At 47.5% G+C, this 21784-nt stretch overlaps 1 protein-coding gene across 1 annotated transcript; it reads left to right on the plus strand.

Moving 5' to 3' along the window:
- The first annotated feature begins 2674 nt into the window (after positions 1 to 2674).
- dipk2ab (divergent protein kinase domain 2Ab) lies at positions 2675 to 20530 on the plus strand. Its single transcript, XM_079181788.1, has 3 exons — positions 2675 to 3439; positions 14454 to 14757; positions 18238 to 20530. Exons 1-3 carry the CDS (start codon positions 2786 to 2788, stop codon positions 18582 to 18584), a joined length of 1305 nt encoding a protein of 434 aa, XP_079037914.1. The 5' UTR covers positions 2675 to 2785; the 3' UTR covers positions 18585 to 20530.
- Positions 20531 to 21784: the final 1254 nt, after the last annotated feature.

Below are 21784 nucleotides of genomic sequence, written 5' to 3' on the forward strand. Positions count from 1 at the left end.
GCAAAATGCAGTGTGTGGCTTATTCTTACACCTCAGCAATTAGTACGATCATTGACATAATCCAGGTAACGCTCCGGAGGTAATTGAGGCCTAACTGGTTTCTCTCTGGAGAGAAGAAGAAGCCACGCCCCCTCCGCACGTCAGGTGCATCTCATTCCTCCGCCGTGTCCAGGTCATGTTCGTGGGGCTTGTTCCAGCTCGCCCTGGCTCTCTGCTGCTCTCGCTAAAGGATGAAGGGGCTGATCGTCTTCTGCGCCTGGCTGAGGTTATGTTTTGTCCTCTTTGAGCCGCCTGCTGATCCTAGTTAAATCTCATATCTGCACTCGAGATCTCGCAGGCCCGTCTGGGCTGCGACTGCCTCTGTTAGATGCTAAATGGCACTTGAATCGAGATCTTATAGCAACGGGATATTCAGTTTTCCCCTCAAGCGATGAGCTTCCTCTCGCTCCCTGTAGTACAAGGCACAAGGCACACATCCTTTTGGCTTCTATTGAAGTTGTTGTTTTTTGGGGAGGTTTCTTCATACAGACTTTGTTTCTTTATTTCCTATCTCCCAATCCATCTTCCTTTCCCAACTTTAATATGAATATCTGGCAGAAATTGAATTAATCTTTCACACTAATAAATTATTGTGTTGGCCTTCTTCTTAGCTCTTTCTGAATGGATGCGACTGAGAGGGTTTTTGTTAATTTATCACACTGGAGGCATTTAGTTGAAGTCGGCTTGATGTGGATTTTGAGTTTCTTTATTTAGTTTGCCCAATGAAATGCTGTTTCAGGCTCAATAAGTAACCATTGCTTCTGAGATGAATCAGATCAATGCAGGCATGAAGTAGAATATTCAAGAAAGTGTTTAACTTCCAAACTGTAAAATGACCATTATCATCGTGCTCTTCATTATAATGCTAAAATAAATAAATGCTGACCCATGTCTTGGGGGAAATTGTGACACATTACCATTAAGATTTAAAGCACATATTTAGTTTAAAAATAGATTTTTAAGAGCTTCTATTTAATAGATGTAAAGTAACTCATTATCTCTGCCGTACTTTTGGTACAAGAGAAGGAAAGCATATGCTCATTGTTGAGTCACATTGCTTGACTTTTAGATTTCTGGTGAGAAAAGAAATGCATGAATCATATTTCTTTTTTCTTAAAAAAAAATGTATGTAGTGCAGCTGTCTGTAGTTCCCCTTTTCTTTTTTTTTTGATACGGTCTATTTTTACATGAGTGATGTTAGCCTGATCTGCTCAGTGTATTTTCAGACAGGGCTGTGAGGTATAGGAACTAGTGCGTTCGGCTTCTTATCTGACACTCCGCAGCCGCACATCTCTCACAACCGCTGCTCTCTTGGCCGCCTCGAGCCCCCCGTGCCTCCCCCCCGATCTCAGCCACTTCGATCTGAAAGCGAAACGCGAGGAACCCATCGACACGCCACGCTAATCACACTAGCGTGCCGTGCCCTCTCAAGTCGGCTGTCCTAATAGGCACGTCCTAATGAGCTCTAATTGAGGATTGCTAATTTGCATGGCCCGAGTCATTGTCTTTCGTAAAGCGACTTATAAGACTTACAAGGCTCATTGCTAAAAAGCTGATTGAGGGGCCTAACATGGCTTCACTGTGGGCAGGCTGCAGAGGGGGAGGGGGGGGGGGGGGGGGGGGCTTGAGAGGCTTCTTAGATTCTTCTTGTACTGTGAATCCAGATTGTTGTCTCTTTCTTCCATGCGTTAGTTCCCACCATTCCCTCTTCTGCTGACGTCGATGTGCCTAATAGAGGTGTTCACAGAGTCTCTCCTTCACCCCCTCAACCACGTACGTTATTTTAGTGACACCAGCCGTTTTCAAAGAAACCACTTCAAAGCCTGATTGAAACGAGGCAGGGCAACTCTGATCAAAGGTTAAACTACGCACAGCGTGAATCTCCACAATGCAGAGTGAGACTTCTCTATTTGAAGCGAGGAGAAGGAACATTAGGTTTTTCTGAGCTCGGAGTAACTATTGAGGTATGCAGGCGGATTGTTATTTTGCTGTGCATCGGGAAAAAAGTGATGGATACTTCTGTAGCGGCGGAGGAAGGTCCTCTGAGGAATCATCCTCGCAGTGCAGCACATTTTTATTTATACGAGGGGAGGATGTTGTACATTTCCTCTTAATTTGATCATTGACACTGTTTTTCCCTTTCCCATACTGTTATTTATCTTTTTTTTATTCGGGGGGAGTATACAAGCGATCATTTCTCAAAGAGAAAGTGCTCAAACAGGCACAGGCAGGTTTATTGCATTGGCTGAGGTCCATCTTATTTCTGCTCAAAAAGTGATGAAATCTCTTAAATGACCCTCTCAATTAGAAAATGTGTATTTCAAGTGTGTTTTTGTGAGTTTTTGTAGGGGGTATCACATCCTAGGACTTTGGTGTTCAAGTTACAGGTCCAGCAGAAACAAATGAGATAAACCTTTTTCATTCCGTGTTTTTCCGTTTTGTGAAACGTTTTTTCATCTCCCCTGATGTAATGACTTCCCCCCTCTCCCTCTCTTTGCTTGATTTCAGGCCTGCTGGCTCGAGGTTGCACACAAAACACCAAGAAGGGAGAACATGACTCACTGGCCCCTACCAGAGACTGGCACGGGGCAGCTGTGCCAACCTCGCCCCTGCCTGCCGCTTTAGAAGCATCCCCGGTACACCATGACGGAGAGGCATTGAGGTTTGCTCCCTGACGACCGTCTCAATACCTCTCCTCCTCCCTATCCCCTCAACAACCCCCCTCCCGCCCCGCCCCGTCCCCATCATGCTGCGCTTCCTGCCTCTCAAACTTGGCCGCCTGTACCGCTGTCTGAAGCTCTTGTTGGTCGTGGGGCTGTTTGTCATCTTGTTGATGAACACCCACAACCTGTTCGCCTCCTTCCAGAAGAATGAGCTCACCGACAGACGCTTCATCAACCTCAACAAGTGTCCCGCCTGCTTTGGCACCAGCTGGTGCCGCAAGTTCATGAACGGCCAGGTTTCCTTCGAGACCTGGGGTCGCCTGCGATTCCTAGACGTCTTCAACGTCAAGAACGTTTACTTCGCTCAGTACGGGGAGCCCAGGGAGGGCACCCGCCGCGTGGTGCTCAAAAGGCTCGGCTCCAACCAGGAGCTGGCGGAGATAGACCAGAAGATCTGCAAGCGGGCCACGGGCAGGCCCCGCTGTGACCTCATCCAGGCGATGTACAAGACCGAATTTGCCCGGATCAACGGCGACGTCCGTCTGCTCACTCCGGAGGTGGTGGAGGGCTGGTCGGACCTGGTGCACTGCCCCTCTCAGAGGCTGCTGGACCGCGTGGTCCGCAGGTATGCTGAGACCAAAGACTCGGGCAGCTTCCTGCTGAAGAACCTCAAAGACACGGAGAGAATGCAGCTGCTCATGACTTTGGCATTCAACCCGGAACCACTCGTACTACAGGTCTGTTGAAACTTGTTTTCAATTGTGTGTGTGTGTGTGTGCGAGATGCCATTTGATGCTTTTCATGCTATTTTTTGATGTGTTGTTGACTATTACGGTCTTTATCAAGATGCAATATTTTCTTCAAAGAGGTTTCCGTCAGCTGATATGTGGCCCCAGGTGTTTTCGGAGTTGTTGATAAGGATTACCTTTTGCTACGAAGAGGATAAGAGCTTCAGTAAGCAAGCCAGGGTGTTGGCCCACTGAGCCCCCAGTAAATTACAGGCTGGGAATCCTCCTCTTCCATAGATCTGAGACGAGCCATTACACCCCTCCCTAAACTCTAGGCTACATCGAGACTATGCGTCCGCTATTTGGAGCAGGAATATTCCTCTGCTGAGAATAGAGAAGGGTTTAAGAGCTGTGGCCTCCCGAAAGATGAGGTTTTTTTTTTCGCTGGCGGCAATACTGCATATTTAACACTATGTAGGGCAGTTTTGAATTATTCAAGTGTGCATCTTTAAATGGTCCGCGTTGTTTTTAATTTGAATATACGTCTGTGTCCACTGGACTCTCTTCTTTTGTGCGTGTGGAGGAATCTTGTACGGGGCTGCTGACTGGTATTAATACCAATATCCTTGATCCTTCGCTAATCTTCCAAAATAAAAGCTTTTAAGCTAGATTTAGTTGAACATTTTCAACTTGAACGAATGGACTTGAACCCAAGACATTGTTGCCTCGGAGTGTTTAGTTCTGATGAGGCTGTGACAGATTGGAGCGTTTCATGTTTGAAACGTTATAAATCTTTAATTTGACAGAGTAAAGGATACATGCTGCCTGAAACAAACGGAATTGTCTTGCTTTGACACAGGGTCGGCAGTAAAAATACCACACATCTCTATTCTTTCGTCCTGCATGTCAGAGCAGCCATACTGTTTGTCATAGGTCTGCATCCTTTTTCGCTTATTGATTTACAATCAGCCAATCAATTTCAATCTGGAGTTGGCCGTGTCCGAACAACAATGGTCACAGTCCGTGTAGACGTTCAATAACTTATGCCGGCCTCCAACACCCTCCCTGCATTAGGGCCGGACGCCTCCAGGCATTTCAGAGGACAAAGGGCGCGATCTCCCTTTTTATTCCGGTTGATCTATAAAATCTGATTAGCCTTTGGGGGTCACTTTCCCTCACCCGGTCTACTCTTTTCTTTCTCATTTTGCCTGTTCTCTTTCTGTGTCATTCTCTGCTATAGTTCCTCTTTCCGTTGGTGTGCGCTCCACAAACTGCGGCCGGATAATTCCATCTGTGATTTTAATAGTATTATGCCCCAGTTCAGAGGCTCGATGAATCCCCCCCCCCTCCCCCTCTCCCCCCATCCTTATCTCGCACACAGCTGCAGACATCGCACAACAACACATAATGCACACACGTCGTCCACGGCTCTCTTCGCTCCCTGCACCGCGTTGCCTCTGCATGTTTACAGGGACTCATGAATTGTTGATCTCATGCTGAACTTGTGACCTGCGGGCATGAGGGTGCCGTGTACGCACTAACAGGTGTAACGGACTGCGGGCGCGGATTATGTGGATGGGTAACATACACAGAAAATACATCTCAGAGGGTGCCTTGACTGCTCGTCAGCATCGCTGAACTCAAAAAAGGTGAGGAGAAAATTTTGCCCGAAAGGAGACTGAGAGACCTATACACAAGGTTGGGCAGCGGTAAACCATAAAGAATTAACGGCGTCTATAGAGATTGAATAAGAGACGTGATCTGCTACAACACCTCGGCCTCCTATTTGGCCAGCGGTGAGCGCTACTGTGTGGGGACTGGTTTCAGCAAAAGGTAGAGGAATGTGAGTTTTATGACCGGTAATTTAATGAAGCCTGATCCGATTTTTTGCCTTCTTGTCAGGCGATGTTTCATTTTGCTTGGTTGTAGCCGAACGCATCTTCAGTAAGCCGGAGAGGTCGCTGCCACTTGGCGTAGAATAAGTTTGCTATATTTAGTGTAAATGATTTCCTACCGTCATCGGTTACCCGTGTTGTGGTTTTGGATTTATTTTTCCAACTCTCTCTCTCTCTCTCTCTCCTCCGGCTTTATACAATTGAATAATGTCAATAACGTTTCGGCTGTCTGCTCGGTGAGCTGCACTCTCTTCTGTTTCCAGTCTCGAAGCCACAGGCAGTAAATCGGCCCCGTTTCACCACGAGAAACCAGACCTTTCTTTGTCAGCGGGAAACAATCTGCGGTGTTGTTTAGGGTCCAACAATGCGTTTTCTGTGTGATCGGCGGTACACAAGCGTACACACACACACACACACACACACACACACACACACACACACACCCACCCCCACTCCTGTGTCACGTGGAATACAATTTGGCTTTGGGGGGAGAAAATTTTTATGTCAACCAAACAAGAAAAACCTTGTGCAATGAGGGGCACCGTGTGTGTGCATCTTCATCTTTTTTCTCTCTCTCTCTCTCTCTCTTATGTCCTCTTGGCCCATGCTGTTGTCTTTAAGGGTTCACAGATAAGTTTGTCCGGAAAGGTTCTGTTGCTGTAATAAATCTTATTTGTGTCAAGGGGCTGTCTCTTTGCCAACCAGAGGAAATACACGACGCCGTTTAATTCTTTACCTCTCATTGGACAGTAACTTGGTTTGCATGAAAATTGAGTAATTAATTCTTCTCCATTTCCCCGACTGGAACCTCATTTGCCCTCCTTGGCTTCTCTCCTTCGGCTATACGACTCACTGATTCATCAGGTGATGGTTGTGTTTGATGGAGTACATCCGGAGCCCGATCTTAAATTAGTTTGATTCAGCCTAGTCCTCTCTTCCAAATCATTAAGCTCGGTGAGTTAGCCAGGAGCATGTGACTGCGCTCCCACTCTTTTTGGTCCTCAGCCCTGCGTTGCTCAGTGAAGCTGAGAATGGGATGTGACAGGCCTGTGGGGTTAACTCAGTCATCTCCTGCAGACTCAAATCTGTGCTCTACCAGGCAGCCTCCTTCCTCTTCTTCCTCTTGTAACCCCTCTCTCCCCACCGTCCACAAATCCCCCACCTCGTTCTACACACCTGACACAAAGACGTACTCGTCAGACGGCACGAACCTCTCGCGCAACACCGTCTTTTTTTTTTTTTTTTTCTTCACAGAACACAGCCGTGTTGACACGGATACTATTTCGGAGGAGAGGCGGAAGGGAGAGATTAGATGGATGACCTTATCTCTGTTTCCGCCTAACATCTTTGACAGCTGCATTTTAACGCAAATGTGAAGTAAACATTCACAGCGCTTTGAGCAACACACTAGCAGCTTGTTTGAATTTTCTAAAATGGGGGTGGTGGGTGTGGGTGGGGGGGGGGGGGGCTGCCTCTTTGGTATGCTATTGATTTAATGAGGCTCTGCATAATCTATTAAGATGCTCATCCACTTTGAGAAACGAAGCCAAAGTAAATAGTATAAATTCAGGGCCTTTCTTGGCACAAAGTGAGGCAAGTAAGCTCTACTGTGACCTACTGAACCTTTTTGGTTTTTCTATAAGAAAATAAATGTAATCAGGTCATATGCAGAGGCTCAACTTACCTCCGCCAGCCAGTCAAATAATCGTATAACTGTATAATTTGTAGAGAATGATTGTTATTGCATTGCAATAAAAGAGCTCATTTATTCTGTCATTTGAGGCCATGCGTATAGCTTTTGGAAGTGTTGTGTTGGAAAATACAATTGTGAAGTGAGACATGTGCAAGGTAACGAGATGGATCACAAAATAAAAAAAAATCTCCTTATTGCCCACCTGGTCATGTTCTGACAAATGATGCACAGAAGTTCAGCCTTTATATCGTCTAAAAGCTCTTTTAATTGTATGGTCTGGCTTTCTGGGTCATGCCTCTTTACAAAGAGGATCAAAGCCCGTTTTGTTTTTAGGTTGATTTATTTCTTTTCATTTAATCACAGGCACTGCATGCTATCCCGGCTTAAGTGAGCGGCTTCTGTCTCTAAGGTCGGCTCAGTGGCTGAGGTCCACCGGTAAATAGTATTTAAGTTGCTAGTCTGTGATTAGAACCTTTTGTTTTTGGGTCTGGGGGGGATTGTGACGCTCTTAGCACATAAGAGAGGAGGTTGTGTACGCCGCTTAACCCTGCTTCAAGTGCTCCCAAACCCCCTTTCATTATTCGTATAGGCCTTTGTGTACAGACTGAATCCTGTTAGGATAAGACAGGGAGTTATCTGGGCCCGACTCCCCTCTCTTGGCTGCCCTCGCTGGATGGAGGCCCTGGTGGAAAGGGGAGAAGAGAAGGAGGACGAGGAGAGGAGAGGAGAGGAGAGGAGGGTGTGTGTGTTGTACAAACCAGAGCCTTGTGGTGTTTTCCCCCATTTGAATGAGCCAGACTGCTTGTGTTACCATAATCCTTTCTCTCTCTTTCCCCAGCTCTCAAAACACACACACACACACATATATATATAGATAGATACACATGCATGACAGCTGTGTTTGGTTAGTTAAATGCCTGTGGCTGAGACCCCCCCCCCCCCACACACACACACCTCCCCTCCACTAACACCACCCACCAGCTCCTTTTTTAGATTTACCCCCCCCCCCCCCCCAGCTTCCTACTGTTACAGCATGCACCCTAACCTACCTCGTGCCCAGATCCCGAAGACGCAGTTCTGCAACGCTGAAGAGTCTAACCCCCGTTCACAACTCTCCCGGGGCCCCTTAAGATGGCCAATATGGATCGGGAACAAGTGGTTATTTACTGTGCGCTGTCCCCCGCAGAGCCCAGGGCCTAATGTAAAGCAAGATTATGCTTTTTAGCACATCAGCTTGTCTGCAGTAATAAAATCGTCCACTGTATTAAAGCGTCAGGCAGCTAGTTCCCGTCAGAGAAAATATGAGGGTTCTGGGATACACTGAAGTATCTTCGAGTCTCGAGCTTTTTCAAACTTTATTTAAACTGGGAGTGTAGATATTTTGGAACGGGCTGTAGGCTGTCGCTTCCTATTATAGATGTTGAAGTCTTCTCTAGCATTTGAGACTTAATTGCACTTTGTTGGGGGCTAGCCCTGTTTTGCAGAGAGGTTAGAGTGCGGGGGTCAGTGACAGCAGGCTCCCTGCTTCCCCCCCCGGCTGCCCCCCCGAGATAATTGGCGCCCGATCTGAAATACACAACCCTTGATGTAGGCCTCAAACCCACAGCCCTCAGGTCCGAGGCCAAGCTTCACTCGGGTTCCTCCCCAGCCGTGCGGGCGGCAATACCACCTAGACTGAGTCAACACCGCTGCCCGTGACTTAATGCATTCCTCGTTTTCCAGCGGTGGGGGATTTATGAGTCTGCTCTGTGCGCAGTGGCTCGGGTTCAGATTCGGGTTTCGGCTAGCAGTGGAGTGTGTGTGTGTGTGCTAGCAAACCCCGGAGCAGCACTGCCCTGTGCTCTCATTCCTCTTCCTGCTCTCATTCCCTCTCTACGAGGCAAAGGCTTGCAGAAATCAAAGACCTAGCTAACCCATTTCCATCAGCTCACTGAATCATGTGCATGTTCCTTCTGCACGAGCCGTCTGCACATGGTCTTATTTGGCCTATCTACCCGACCTCTTGGTTTTGATTGCTCATCTGAGCTCGGTGTTCATGCACGCTCACGCGCACCCAGCAGTCTTTTTCTTGTTTCAGTCCTCTTCACTTAACGATTTTTCCTGTTTCCCAAGACGGCTGCCAGCTCTACAGACTGTGACTTTGCACTCTTTGAACGGCACGTCTGGTAAAAGGGGGCAGGGCCTGTTCTAAATGCAGATACAGTGTCTATCCCTACGCTTCCGTCTCCTTCTACAGACACACACACGCATTCTCTCCTCTCTGACCGGGCATTTCCCAGGCTTCCATATCTAGAACAGACGGCATCACTGCCCCGCGTTGCAGGTTCTGGGGTTGGAACAAAGAGAGCGGTGGAAGAAGCAGGGTGAGCGGGAGAAGCAGCAGGAGACGAGAGCAGAAGAGAAGAAAGGGAGAGCGCCATGTGTGTGCCAGGATGAGGAGTTAGTGCCGGCTCCCCCTCTGGGGCCTGAGCTCTCGCTGCGAACTAACCAACTGGATTTTAAACTTAAAACGGCCAGCAAAAAGCCAGACGGGGTTCGCCACACATCCTCCAGACATACGAGGTTAACAGGAAGAGCTGCACAGAGAAGCAGCGTTTCAAGTCCAGCTTGGCAGCCTTAGCCTTGCATAACAGACGTGACCCCTTCTTAACGCTAAGACCCCCTTTTGATAAACAGGCTGAATAATGTTCATTTTGCAGCATCAAAATGCCGCCAATGCTTTCTCCACTTCACCGTTTCATCCCCAGACTCTTGGCGAGTCCTGTCCCAACTCGTTTACAATGAAGCAGTGCGATTTTTTTGCTGAGGACGGAAAATGTTGAGAATTTACACCGCACCCTGCTCAGGGCTTTTCACAAGCTGCACACATGAAACACCTCTGTGGCAAACTACTAATTTAATTTTAGCTGTTAGTAGTTGTGGTGGCAGGATGAAGGCAACTGGTTCCCTTTTTAAATCTTGCATTTTATAAACACCGCTCTGTGTCCATCGTGTGTGTATGTATATGTGTGTTTGATGGACCAGTGTTCTTTGCAGAGCAGCCAAGGCAATATCTTGGGAGCCGTTTGTGTTTACTCGGCCCCCGAATAGAGGTTGTTATCAGCCCTGGTCACGTTGCATGTTCTCATTCACATGCACTTCGATACAGTTTCACATAGACACACACACGCGCGCACAAAGAGCCTCTTTCCAACTCTCTCTCACACGCACACACGCCCTCTCCCCCCCCCGAGTGGCGCAGTAGAAGGGCATGCCTTTGTCAGCAGATGTCAGGACGCAGGTGTGTGTTCCTGTGCCTCTCGCTCCATTCGTTTCATCCTCTTCTCCGGAGGCTGCCCATTTGTCTGTGGCCCTGTTTCATTTCAGCCCACTCCAATCCTCTCCCCCCCCCCCCCCCCCCCCAAGAGGATGCCAGTGTGTCTGTTGTATTACAGGGAGGGGAGTAAAAGCACAACCCGCCGCCCCCCCCCCCCCCCCAAGTCCATGCTACTGTAGTGCACCGGTACAACCTTTAAGATCAGATTAGTCAGACTAAGGCCCAGAAGTCACTGGGAGGTCGCCTGTAATGAGTCGATTCTGTTCTCCATTGTCTCCAGGGCCCGGCTCATTATTTCTGTAACGCTGCAAGAAATTCGCGTAAAAATATATGTGTATGTACACGTATGTATATGTACGGAAAAGAAGAGAGCGTTTGGCTCCAGGTTTTCGAGTTAAAGGTTTCACTAAGCAGGAGATAAAAGGTTTTTATCCAATGACAGGAACAAGAAGTGATAAGACCTTTTTAAAGCAGTAAAAGTCGCTGAGACGTGACATTGGCAGTTCTGCACCCTCAGCATTTTTCAATAGCCCCAATATCCTCGCAGGCGACTGCTGAAATTCACCACCTGTGCAGTCCTCGCACATACAAGTGCGCACACTCATACAGTACCAACCCAATTCTGCTCGTAGGCTGCAGCGGGTGTAGCATTAGGCCGGGCTTTCCAATTTATTTCGCCCCCCCACCCCCTACCCCTCAACGCCTCATCGCAGACGTTAATGACTTCTGCAGAGTAACCGTTTAAAGAGCGCTAAGGGAGAATGATTGGTAGGACGCGTAGAGTATTTATCAAGCTTTGCAATAGGACTTTGAATCCAAAAGCTCAGGTGCCCACTTCCATGTGCCAGCCTACACCGTTCGGTACTTTCCACCTTTTTTTTTTTTAAGACTTATTGCATATGAAACTTTGGGAAGCTCATGAAAATGGGTATGGGTTTGTCGAGACCCCGGTAATTGACGCTGCGCAATGAGCCTGTCGGAGCAGTGGATGAGCGACATCTACGTTAAGACCCGCGGACGAGGACTGGACAGACATGAAGGCGTTCTCGTAACAGCCGTTGACAGTAGCTGAAAGTAGCCTGAGGGCATTCATCCTTTCCCCCCCCCCCCCGCCCATCTGCCGCCACTCTACTTTTGCTCCCATTCAGGCTGCAACCTGACAACAAAGAGAGAGATGTGTTTAGCAGGCAGGTCTTTGCTGGTTTATTCCTCCTGTCCACTGGAGCGGAGGAGTGAAAGACACTCTTGTTTGTCTCTCCTGTTTGCCGTCTCCATCGCGTTCTCTCCCTCCGCCTCTCTTTCTCTCCGTCTCCCCCACCACCGCCTCCCCTTCCCCACATTTATCCGTCCGCCCTGCAGGGGTGAGAGAGAGAGAGGGAGAGGGAGAGGGAGGGAGGATGGTGTTTTACAAAGCAGGTTTAGCCGTAACATTGGACAGGCTAAGTTTTGTCAACAAGAACGAGAGCCGCTTAGATTTTGCATCAACATAAAGCGATCTGAGGTTTGAATCTGGGTCAAAGGGAAGCGGGACTAATAGGGATGTACTACCAACTGATCCAGCTTCAACCTAATCTTTATATACCAACCTCAGAAATTAGAAAGCCATTTTAGATATTTAGCCTGTTAATTCTCTAATCCTAAAATCTGTCATGTAGGAATGCCCATTGCCTCGCAACATGTCGGTAGTTTGGGATTGTCTCCTTTCCAGCCAGTACTCGGTGTTTGGGGGGGGGGGGTGCAGTCACTATTATACTTTTTTTCTTCGTATCTGCTGGATTTTTCTCACTTTGTGAGACATGTCTTCTTCCTCAGATTCTCCTTCCTGTCAAGTTTGCTATATCAGAAAATGAGGTATGCTATTAAGTGAAGAGTTTTTTTTTGGGGGGGAAGTTGGAACGAGTCATTGCCAAGTCTAAGGATGACTGGCGCAGACAGACGGACGGACAGGCTGCTGAAAGCCAGTACCGCTTCCTCAACAGACTTTTTGTCTGTTCCACAATTGATTGGGTCACCTCAGGGAAATGGGCTCAACCAAGACCGCATTGCTTGCAACTTATCATTGTCCTCCCCTCGTGGTGGTGGATCTTTCTTAAGACTGATGGGAACAGCAGATACGCCTGTGGTATAGATCTACATTTATGCCCCTCTGCTTTTGGTGTAAACAAGGGTTGTGAGTCATTTTTGCGTCAAGAGCTTGAATCTTCATCTTCAAGATTATTCCAAGGTTGTTTCCAGTCAAAGGCTCCCCCCGCCCCCCCCCCCCGCCCTCACAAGGCATCCTTTAACCTTCATTGCATTCAGCTTGTTCGATAGCACAGGTGGGCTCCGTAGCGTCGGCCTTCAATACGCCCAGCAAATTACAGCCTAGTCGAGGGATGTAATGAAAGAGGTGAAGAGCAGCGCGCACACACAATGCCTTCAACACAAGCCAATGCTGCACGAGTGAACCTTCCAATCGCTGCATAGCTGCATTCGCTCAACGAGCCACGTTCTGTGCCACACTCTCTGTGGCAGAGGTCCAGCTGTTTGTCTTTGAGATGCAGCAGCTGCGGGGCCGGCAGGGGGATTAAAGTGTATGTTTTTAAATAATTTGTATTTCATTAAAATTTAAAGGGAGTTAGGGCAGCCATGCATATTTTAACCCCTCCCCCGCCCCCCTCCATCTCGACATAAATTGAAAGCTGGTGAAGTATTGAATTACCACCAGCGCAAAGTGAGACGCAGCAGTCGTAGTAGTTCACACCTTACCTACAGTGCCGCGGTGTGTTGCCTGCCATATCTGCGATGCGATCGGGTTTCAGAGAGGGAGGGTTTACTGAGGCTCCTGTGAAATGTGAGCACTCGTGATGCCGTCTGTGTCTGTGTTGCGGCTGCCTGCAAGAAACGGCAGCCTAGGAGAGATTTGTTACATAGGCATTGTGGGCTATCATTAAGCTAGCGTATGGCTGGGGCTTTATTGTAAAAGATGGGAGCTTCTCGCTTGTAGCATAACTAGTGTGGCCTGCAAAAACAGGGGGATTTCATTCACCCCCCCCGCCCCCCCCGTCTGGCAATAAAATGGACCAGGAGAAAAGAAAGTGATGTATGGAAAGTGTGAGACACCTGAGCTCATAAAGAGAGGTGGAAGCAGTAAACCTACAGAATCTAGTCCCTTAGCAGCCGAGCACGTCTCCCAGATGCAGCTGCTTCACACCGAGGTGTGTGTGTGTGTGTGTGTGTGTGTGTGTGTGTGTGTGTGTGTGTGTGTGTGTGTGGTACCGCTCAACTTTGAGTGATTTGCAGATGATGGTGCCTGTTTTTGTTTGGCCTTTTTATAAAGTCGAGTAAATCTGTGAGCGATTAGGGTTTTGTGCAGCAGCAGCCACTTCCTGCTAGCGTTATTATTATTATTATGAGTAAACTATTTAATAATAACAAGGTAATACCGCAAGAAGGAATACCACTTCCTGCCAGCAGTATTACCTTTTATTATGAATCAGTTTTAACCTTGTAATACACAGCACTCTCTTGTCAGTATGCCCAAACTGCATCAACGCGGTTAGCCAACATCATGCAGCAGTTTAAATCGCCCCGCTGCTGCATCACAACACATAAGGCTTTCCTGCTAACTGCTGCTACCACAAATCACCTCCTATCAGTTCTGTGGAAGCACTGCAGCGTGCGTCAGCTCATAGCTGTGGGGCTTCAACACAAACTGGCTCCTTTTTTTTTTTTTCTTTTATTAAATTGAATCCGTTATACCCAGCGCGGGCTCCGTTTCACGTGATCCTTTGGCAGATTTTCAACTATTGTTCTTAGAATTGTGTATCAAAAAATTACCCAAGGCAGCACACAGGAACTTTGTGTTTGATGTCTGGGGATTTTTTTCTTCTTCTTTTGTCTCTCTTTATTTCGAGGCTGGTTTCTGTGCAAGTTAAACAAATATTTTTTGACAGTGTGAAGGTTCTCGCAATTTACGTGTTAGCCTTTTGCTTTTAAAAGCCAATGGGGTATTTATTTTTCTTTCCAGCCAACTGTACATTACACAGCCTGACATCTTATATCTATTTTTTTTTTTAAATCATTTGTTTGTTGACATTTGTTGTGTTTTTTTTTTTTTTTTTTTCTTCCCCCTCCCAGAGCTTTCCGTCAGATGAAGGGTGGCCGTTCGCCAAGTACCTGGGAGCGTGTGGGCGCATGGTAGCTGTCAACTACGTGGGCGAGGAGCTGTGGAGCTTCTACAACGCGCCCTGGGAGAAGAGGGTAGACTTGGCACGCCAGCTCATGGACATCGCCGAGCAGCTCACCAACAACGACTTTGAGTTCGCCCTCTACCTGCTCGATGTCAGCTTCGATAACTTCGCGGTCGGCCCGCGCGACGGGAAAGTCATCGTCGTGGACGCCGAGAATGTCCTCGTGGCAGACAAACGGCTGATCAAGCAGAGTAAGTGTCGTTACACCTTTTTAAACTATTGCTATTCCTGGAGCTACATAATTAGATAAATGCACCCAATTTCACAGTATTTACATTAACACTTAAGACTATGCCATCCTTAAATTATGGCGCTGTAATTTGGTGTTTGTTTACTTGTAATGATCGGTGCTTCTCTAAAACTGGAAGTGATAATTAACCATTAAGTGTATTCATGACATGTCTAGTCTTGCAGCGGTTGTTCCTCCCATCTTCAACCGTTTATCACAGAGCTCCTCAAAAGCCAAAGTGTGGCTCAAACACGGATCACAGCTCGGAGTCTCTCGAAAAACACTGTGAAAACTACCAGGTGGAGCTCATGAGTCGGTGACGATGGTTCGAGAAAAGAAAGGTCTCGAGGGACAGTTGGCTGAGGGCAACTTAGCAAACGCTGGAAGCTTCCTCTCTTCTTAGAATCCACTTCTTCAGCACCGCTTGTTCCTCCGACACGCTCGTCCCCATCAAAGCAAAGATAGTTCAGATAACAAGCCATCTCCGCTGCCCTAGTTTTTCTTTTTTTTTTTTTTTGCCTCTCAGAATAAACCTCATAACAAGGATGGAGAGAGCTATACATCACACACTTTTCTAGCCCTCAGTCCTCCATCCTGGGGCTACTTCAAAGAGAGGGACGACCACCCAGTCAGGCTCTTAGATTTATCCCTTCCCGCAGAAATCCTATTAAAGTGATAAACTGTTGTGTCGCAAGGTGTTGAGGTTCCCCCATTGTGCCCTGTGACAGATATGAACTATTGTCTGGATCTGTCTGTGTGTGTGCGTGTGTGTCTGTGTGCGTTTGTCTAGGTTTCAGTTGGAGGGGATGTTGTGTGATGAATTTATCCTGAGATTAAATGCCGCTTTGCCAAATTGCAAGATCTGACACCAGAAAACCGCATATCGACGTGTAACATGTCAAAGTACCACAACGTGCCCTGTGGTTTTTATCCCCCTTTTGAGTTTGTTGTGGATTTCCTGAGCAATTATTTTGGTGCGTGTATGCGCCGTACTCTAAAGTGTGCATTTTCACCTTATTGCCAGTAGCTGCAATTTTCCGCCCTGTCCCAGTAGCCCTTTGCAAGTCCCGAAGCACGATCCAGGTTGAGACTCTCTTTTGTCTAGGCGACACATTTAGAGCTTGACAACTCAAGCCGCTTACCCTGGCCATTCAAGAGTGTAAGCCTCAAGAATGTTTACGCGCTTCAAGCGTGTTTGTGTGTCTGATCTGTGTGTGTGTGTGTGTGTGTGTGTGTGTGTGTGTGTGTGTGTGTGTGCTGGGCCGCGGCATGAAGAAGAGGGATGGCGGTCGGTAATGAGCATTACGAGGTCAGGGCCGTGTGTCGGAAAGAAGCCGGAAATAGGCTCGGTAACCTCCCGAGGCTCCACACACACAGACACACACCGAAAAGCCGATCCCCACAATTAGAGCCCGAGATTGAAAGCGAGCTAAAGAGTGTGTTGCGGATCTCATCGGCCTAAACTGGGGCCAATTGATTTGCAAGTCAAACGCGCAAGAAAGTCGCCGCGCAGTCCCGCCCTCTCGTTAGGGGCATCCATATTGATGCGGCGAGATTTCGGGCGAGATAAAACGCACGCCGTGTTCGGTGTCGCGCGCGGCGCCGTGTGTTTGCCCAGTCCAGCGGTGCGGAAGGAGCCATTCCCCATCATTGAGTTTATAGTGTTTGAGGATGGTTTCACCCCTAGTGTTTTTTTCGGGAACACATGCTGTATAATGTAACGCACACTTCACTCACTCTCAGTCTATTCTCTCCCCGACTGGATCGCTCCCTGGCATACACAAATGCAACCGCATCTGAAAAACACACACACACGCATTCTCTTTCCCTCACATTCAATCATGCAACTCTAACACAGGCATGCATTGTTAAAACTGGCTCGTACTCTTGAATGCCACTAGTAAGGCCATGCTAACAAGCATTTCAGGCCCCATGTCCCTTCTCTGTAGACCTGGGAAGGCGGAGGAGTGAGGTGAATGTAAGTCTGACCGGAGCTCCTTAACAGGGAAGGTGCAGGAGACGAGAGAGGCTACGCGGCCCCCGCCTCACCCACGGCTCTCCCACCTATTTGAATTGGAAATAATGTCGTTTGCTTTGGAAATGTTGCGGCTTTGTTAGGCTCAGGCTCGCTGTAAGAGTAGAACAGAAGAGATTGGGATGCAAATAAACCAACCTTCTTTTTAGCCTTCAGCTGAGTCTCAAAGTTCTTTTTTATTTATTTTTTCGCTGTGCTCATCGGTGTCCTTGAGTACGAACCTTCTCCTCCCTGCTTGTTCTTTTTTAGCCGTTCTTTCTGTGCGCGCGTGTCCGTCCGTCAGTGCAAGCGAACACGAATGGGACACTCTCCCGATGCCATCTGTCAATCAGTGCTGAGGAGTGATGCATGGCCAGCTCTGAAACATTAATTGCTTTCAGCTCACCTTGCCGCTTGTGCGCACACATCTTTATATGCACGCGCGTGTGTGTGTGTGGCGTTCACAAACAGGCAGATCCATCTCCATCACCCTCACTGATTGAGGTTGATGTGCCCCTCCTCTTCAGGGGGCCACAGGGGCCCCTTGCTAACAGGGCAGCGCTGGATGTTTGATTGAGTTGTTCTGATGAGCCAGAGGAGAAGTGCATTACAACGCTGATACACTGATTATGTGTTTGCATCCTCTGGGTCCACTGCCCCCCCCCCCCCCCCCCCCCCCCCCCCCCCTCCCTCCCAACAATGTTATTGATCTGCTTTTTAATGCACAAACGAATAGCTCTCTCATCATTCCAGGTTATTTCCTCGGCTCCCTCTGTTCCCAGCGCAATCCTCTGAAGGGAGAAAGCAATGTGAAATGAGCTGGAGAAAGAGTTTTATTTGCTCGATAAATCTGGAAAGTGTTTCATTTCTGTCAAATGAAACTTTAGATTGTAGAGTTGTTTGGCTCTGTGCTTTTTTTTTTGAGAAAGAATTTCATGTTTGCGCCCGTGGGTTGTCAAATGTGGCACCTCGGCGCGGTCGGATTCTGGTCAGGTTGATTTCCTGGCGAATAATTTGCACAAAGTTTTCTTTGTGACCGAATGGAGTCAAACTGTTCATCAGTTGTCCTTTCAAATGTCCCATGTATAGCTGTTCCACATTCTAATAACGGTTAAAGAAAAGAAAAATCTGTAAACTTCAGGCTGGTTGGAACTCCTAAGCTATATGCAAAGAAATATATATAAATGCATATTGCTCTCTGATAAAACATTTGATTTTCATCAGACAAAGTTTGCAGGACCCCATACATCCCGACCTCATTACATGAAGGCTGTAAGAAACAAAGCTTATGACCCAATAAATGCGTTTATACATTTGAAATGAATGTTGTGCACCTCTGGTCTATGTTAATATTATTGACTACTTTATGACCAGTGTGTTCGTATTGCGGCGTGTTCATTTAACGGACTCTCTCTCTCTCCCCTGCAGACAAGCCGGAGAGCTACGACGTGTGGTATGAGAGCCGGTTCGAGGAGTGCGACCGGGAGGCCTGTCTGTCTTTCTCCAAGGACTCCCTGTGCTCCAGGGTCACAGTGGACCACAACTACTACGCCGTGTGCCAGAACCTGCTGTCGCGGTACGCTACATGGCGGGGCACCACCGGAGGCCTCCTCCACGATCCCCCTGCCCATATAGCCAAAGACGGACAACTCATGATCCTGTTGGACGAGTGCACCAGACCCCAAAAGCGCTACGGCCGCTTCCAGGCGGCCAAGGAACTGCGTGAATACCTCACACAGCTAGCCGCCGCTTCCTCCTCTGCCACGGCCAGGTAATGAATGGAGTCGGCGTTAGCCGGACGCACTGAGAGACTGGATCCTGTACTCTTTATCTGCCGGAACTCACGAGACCCCCGGTTCTTGTACATGATGTCACTCGCTCCTCTTTGCCCGCCGGAGCAGGAAGGTGTTCGAGGTCTTGCATCAGGAAGTGTGCGAATCCAAACTTCAAAGCAGATTTGTTAAAGCTCCAGCTTTAAACTGTCTTTGCTGCTGTGAGAAAGAGGAGCGTGGCGCTAAGACATTCTGGTTAGAACCGGGATAGAGAGGGGATAGAGGTAACCTCTCCTCTCCCAGGGTGGGCTGCCATCCTTGGGGGGGGGGGGTGGACCAGTGGACTGCACTGGACTCGGGCTACCGCAAACCAGAGCATCCAAGCAGCAACATCGCACGGCCCTGACCCCATCCATCCTCCTCAATCCATCAGAACTGTTTTTGTTTTAGAACATTAAATCTTAACACCCGTTTCATTTTGCCCCCAGGATTTCTTGTTTTATTCCATTCAGGGCTGAATTCAAGTACATTGGTGCGTTTACATTTTTTGCTGTGCCACGGGCTTTTCTTTTTTTTTTTTTTCCTTCCCTGTAGCATGGCTGCAGTGAAGGCGGAGGTTGCATGAATCTCCTACTGTCAGGTGGCAGGGAAGGCGGAGCTACAGCAGGTAGAGAGGAGAGGCGGGGGGGGTTGGTTTACATGCAGGAGGAAAAGAGAACCCTTGACAGCTATATAAGTCTAATTTCCTGCTACTCCAGTCAATCACTTGATTTCCAGGTTCCAGGATTGTGGCAATCATCTCTTTTGTGTGTGTGTGCGTGTGTGTGTGCGTGTGTTTTTTTTGTTTTCCTCTTTTCAATTGGAGTGAGACAGCTGCACATAGGAAAAGGAAAGGAATAATTGGACACTGGTGGTCCCTTGATGCAGATGTGCCTATACCAAAGAGGCTATATGTAATATTAAGTACCATGAGCAGTACAGAGTGACGGCACCTTTCCCTCCAGTTGTTCCCCAGTAGAGATGTCCAAAGGAACCGTAATGTGTACACAATCCTATACGAGCCAGCAGGCCTGCATTCTGATTTATCGTTTTCAATAAGAGCTTAATCCAGAGGTATACGAGTCTACGATTGGGCATACGTAATGTCACATAACCCCCCCCCCCCCCCCCCCTGTGCTTTAACCTTCCATACCATTTGATAAATGATGGTCAGATTGACCGAGGGATTCTTTTCTTCGACAACGTAACGAAATGGAAGGAGGAAAAGAAGTGATTCTTTAGAGGACTAGAAAACACAATAAAGCAGCGTAGTAGTGGCCTCCAGTGCCAAATTCTCTTTAAATGTCTGTAATTGATAAATGAATCCTTTCCTCAAACTTCTCCCACTAGTGCTGAGCGCAGTAAGCTCCATCAAGTAAATGTTAAAAAAAGGGAATGAAGATATCCTAAATTACTTCCTCGCTCCCAGAAAAACGGCTTTTGACCTGGACTTTTGAATTTTGCAGCCCAGATATTTCTGCCCAGTGGAGTGTTGTGTAGCACGGTCAACAGACAGCCCAGAATATTAAGTAAACATGAGCTACTCCGTGTACAGGGAGACTAGGAAGCATAGCAGTTGCTGTTTGGCCTCCTGCAAAGACCCGGGGAGCTGACGAGATCCCCGTCGGTGAGGAAAAGCAATAAAGAGAAGTTTGGCTAATGGATTTCTGGTTTTCATCCCCGCTTCCTTTGTTGTGTCCGATATGTATATTTCTGTTTCCCCCGTACGGAGGACGTTGAACCTGGAGGGATTTGTACGTGCGTAACTAACTGTCCACTTTTGTACTGTAATTTTCTTTTGAGTATATCAGCATTGTCTGATTTTTTTCCTGTGCCTTTCATTCAAAAGTTGTATTTACAACTTTTAGTGGGTTTAAATATTAAAATAAATGAAGATATATATATAGATATATACACATACGCTCTGTGTGGACTCTTCTTGATTCTCTCTGTCTTTTTATTATTTCCGATTTAAGTTCGGGGCCATTTGGCTCTAGTTCATGTTTCCTTTAAAATTTGATTCAGTGTGGCACAGCTGGAAGTCAGTGTTTGCCAATTCTCATTCCTCTTTTCTCATTCCTCCTCGGTTTTGATCTTTTCATATCTTCATCTTTCCTCTAATTTGGATCCTAGCCCGAGTTCCCTTTGTTGTGCTCTCCACTCAACTAGCATGAGAGTCCTTCTCTTTTATCCATATTTGGGAAGATCATTTTTCCATCGGAATACTGTGGCCGTGTTGAATTCTTGTGAACGTTCAGAGGAGCTGTAATTGTTAAAAAAAATAAATAAGAAAACACACACACGACAAACAGCATTTGTAAGCAATGCAAAAATACTTGTAACCACTTTTATTTTTTGACTCCGCTGCTCTAAACTCTTTTCCTACTCATTATTTGGTGTGTGTGTGTGTGGTATCTTTTTGGTGTGTGTGTGTGTGTGTGTGTGTGGGTGGGTGGAGTGTGGTCTTTGCTAATTCAATAGCTCTTCTGTCCCTCTCTGTGTGTCTTGAGCCAGCTCATGCTCGTAGCATAAAAGCCTGCGGTGGAACAAAGTAGTACTCGAGCCACAACCAAAATTAGAAGCTACATGACTGACACTCTGTCTCTTTCTCTCTCTCTCTCTTTTTTTGTCCTCCTGTTTCTCTCCCTGGTCATTTATCCACCTCTTCCCTTCTCGTTCTCCTCTGTAATTGTGCTTCTCTTTGACACACCCGCTGGTTTGTGTGGATAGTTGATGTCGCACTCATTGTGGTGAAGTGCTGTTTAGCCCTCTGTGCTGTAGCTACACTTAGCCCAGCTGATGAATGGCCCCGGGGTTGGCCGGCTGTAAGAAAAACACCACAGAAAACGAATGGGGCACCAGGCGCTCCGCTGCCGCCCTCCGAGTTTAAATAAACATGAGGCCATTTCAAGGGACAACCACCAGGGAGTTTCTGCGTTGGAGATGTAGGAGGTGGGAAATTAAAAAAAAAAAAAACTAAAATGAGACAATATGCTTGTGGAGGAAGAGCATCTGGAGGTGTGTAAACTCCTAACTACAGCAAATAGAACCCCAGAAATGTCCTCCCCTGCATTTTTCCAATTTGCTGCAAGTGAGTATATGCCCCCGTAAATTGCAGTCTAAGTTGTCAAAGCTACAATGGTGGCGAGAGCAGCTTATTTCTG

The sequence above is a fragment of the Pholis gunnellus genome, assembly GCF_910591455.1.
Source record: "Pholis gunnellus genome assembly, chromosome: 20".
NCBI lineage: Eukaryota > Metazoa > Chordata > Actinopteri > Perciformes > Pholidae > Pholis > Pholis gunnellus.

Excerpts from the sequence above, each read along its gene's own strand:
- dipk2ab (XM_079181788.1), top strand. The coding sequence starts at position 2,786 with ATGCTGCGCTTCCTGCCTCTCAAACTTGGCCGCCTGTACCGCTGTCTG. Across the intron at positions 3,440-14,453 it reads CGGAACCACTCGTACTACAG|AGCTTTCCGTCAGATGAAGG; the intron begins GTCTGTTGAAAC and ends TCCCCCTCCCAG. Across the intron at positions 14,758-18,237 it reads CAAACGGCTGATCAAGCAGA|ACAAGCCGGAGAGCTACGAC; the intron begins GTAAGTGTCGTT and ends TCTCCCCTGCAG.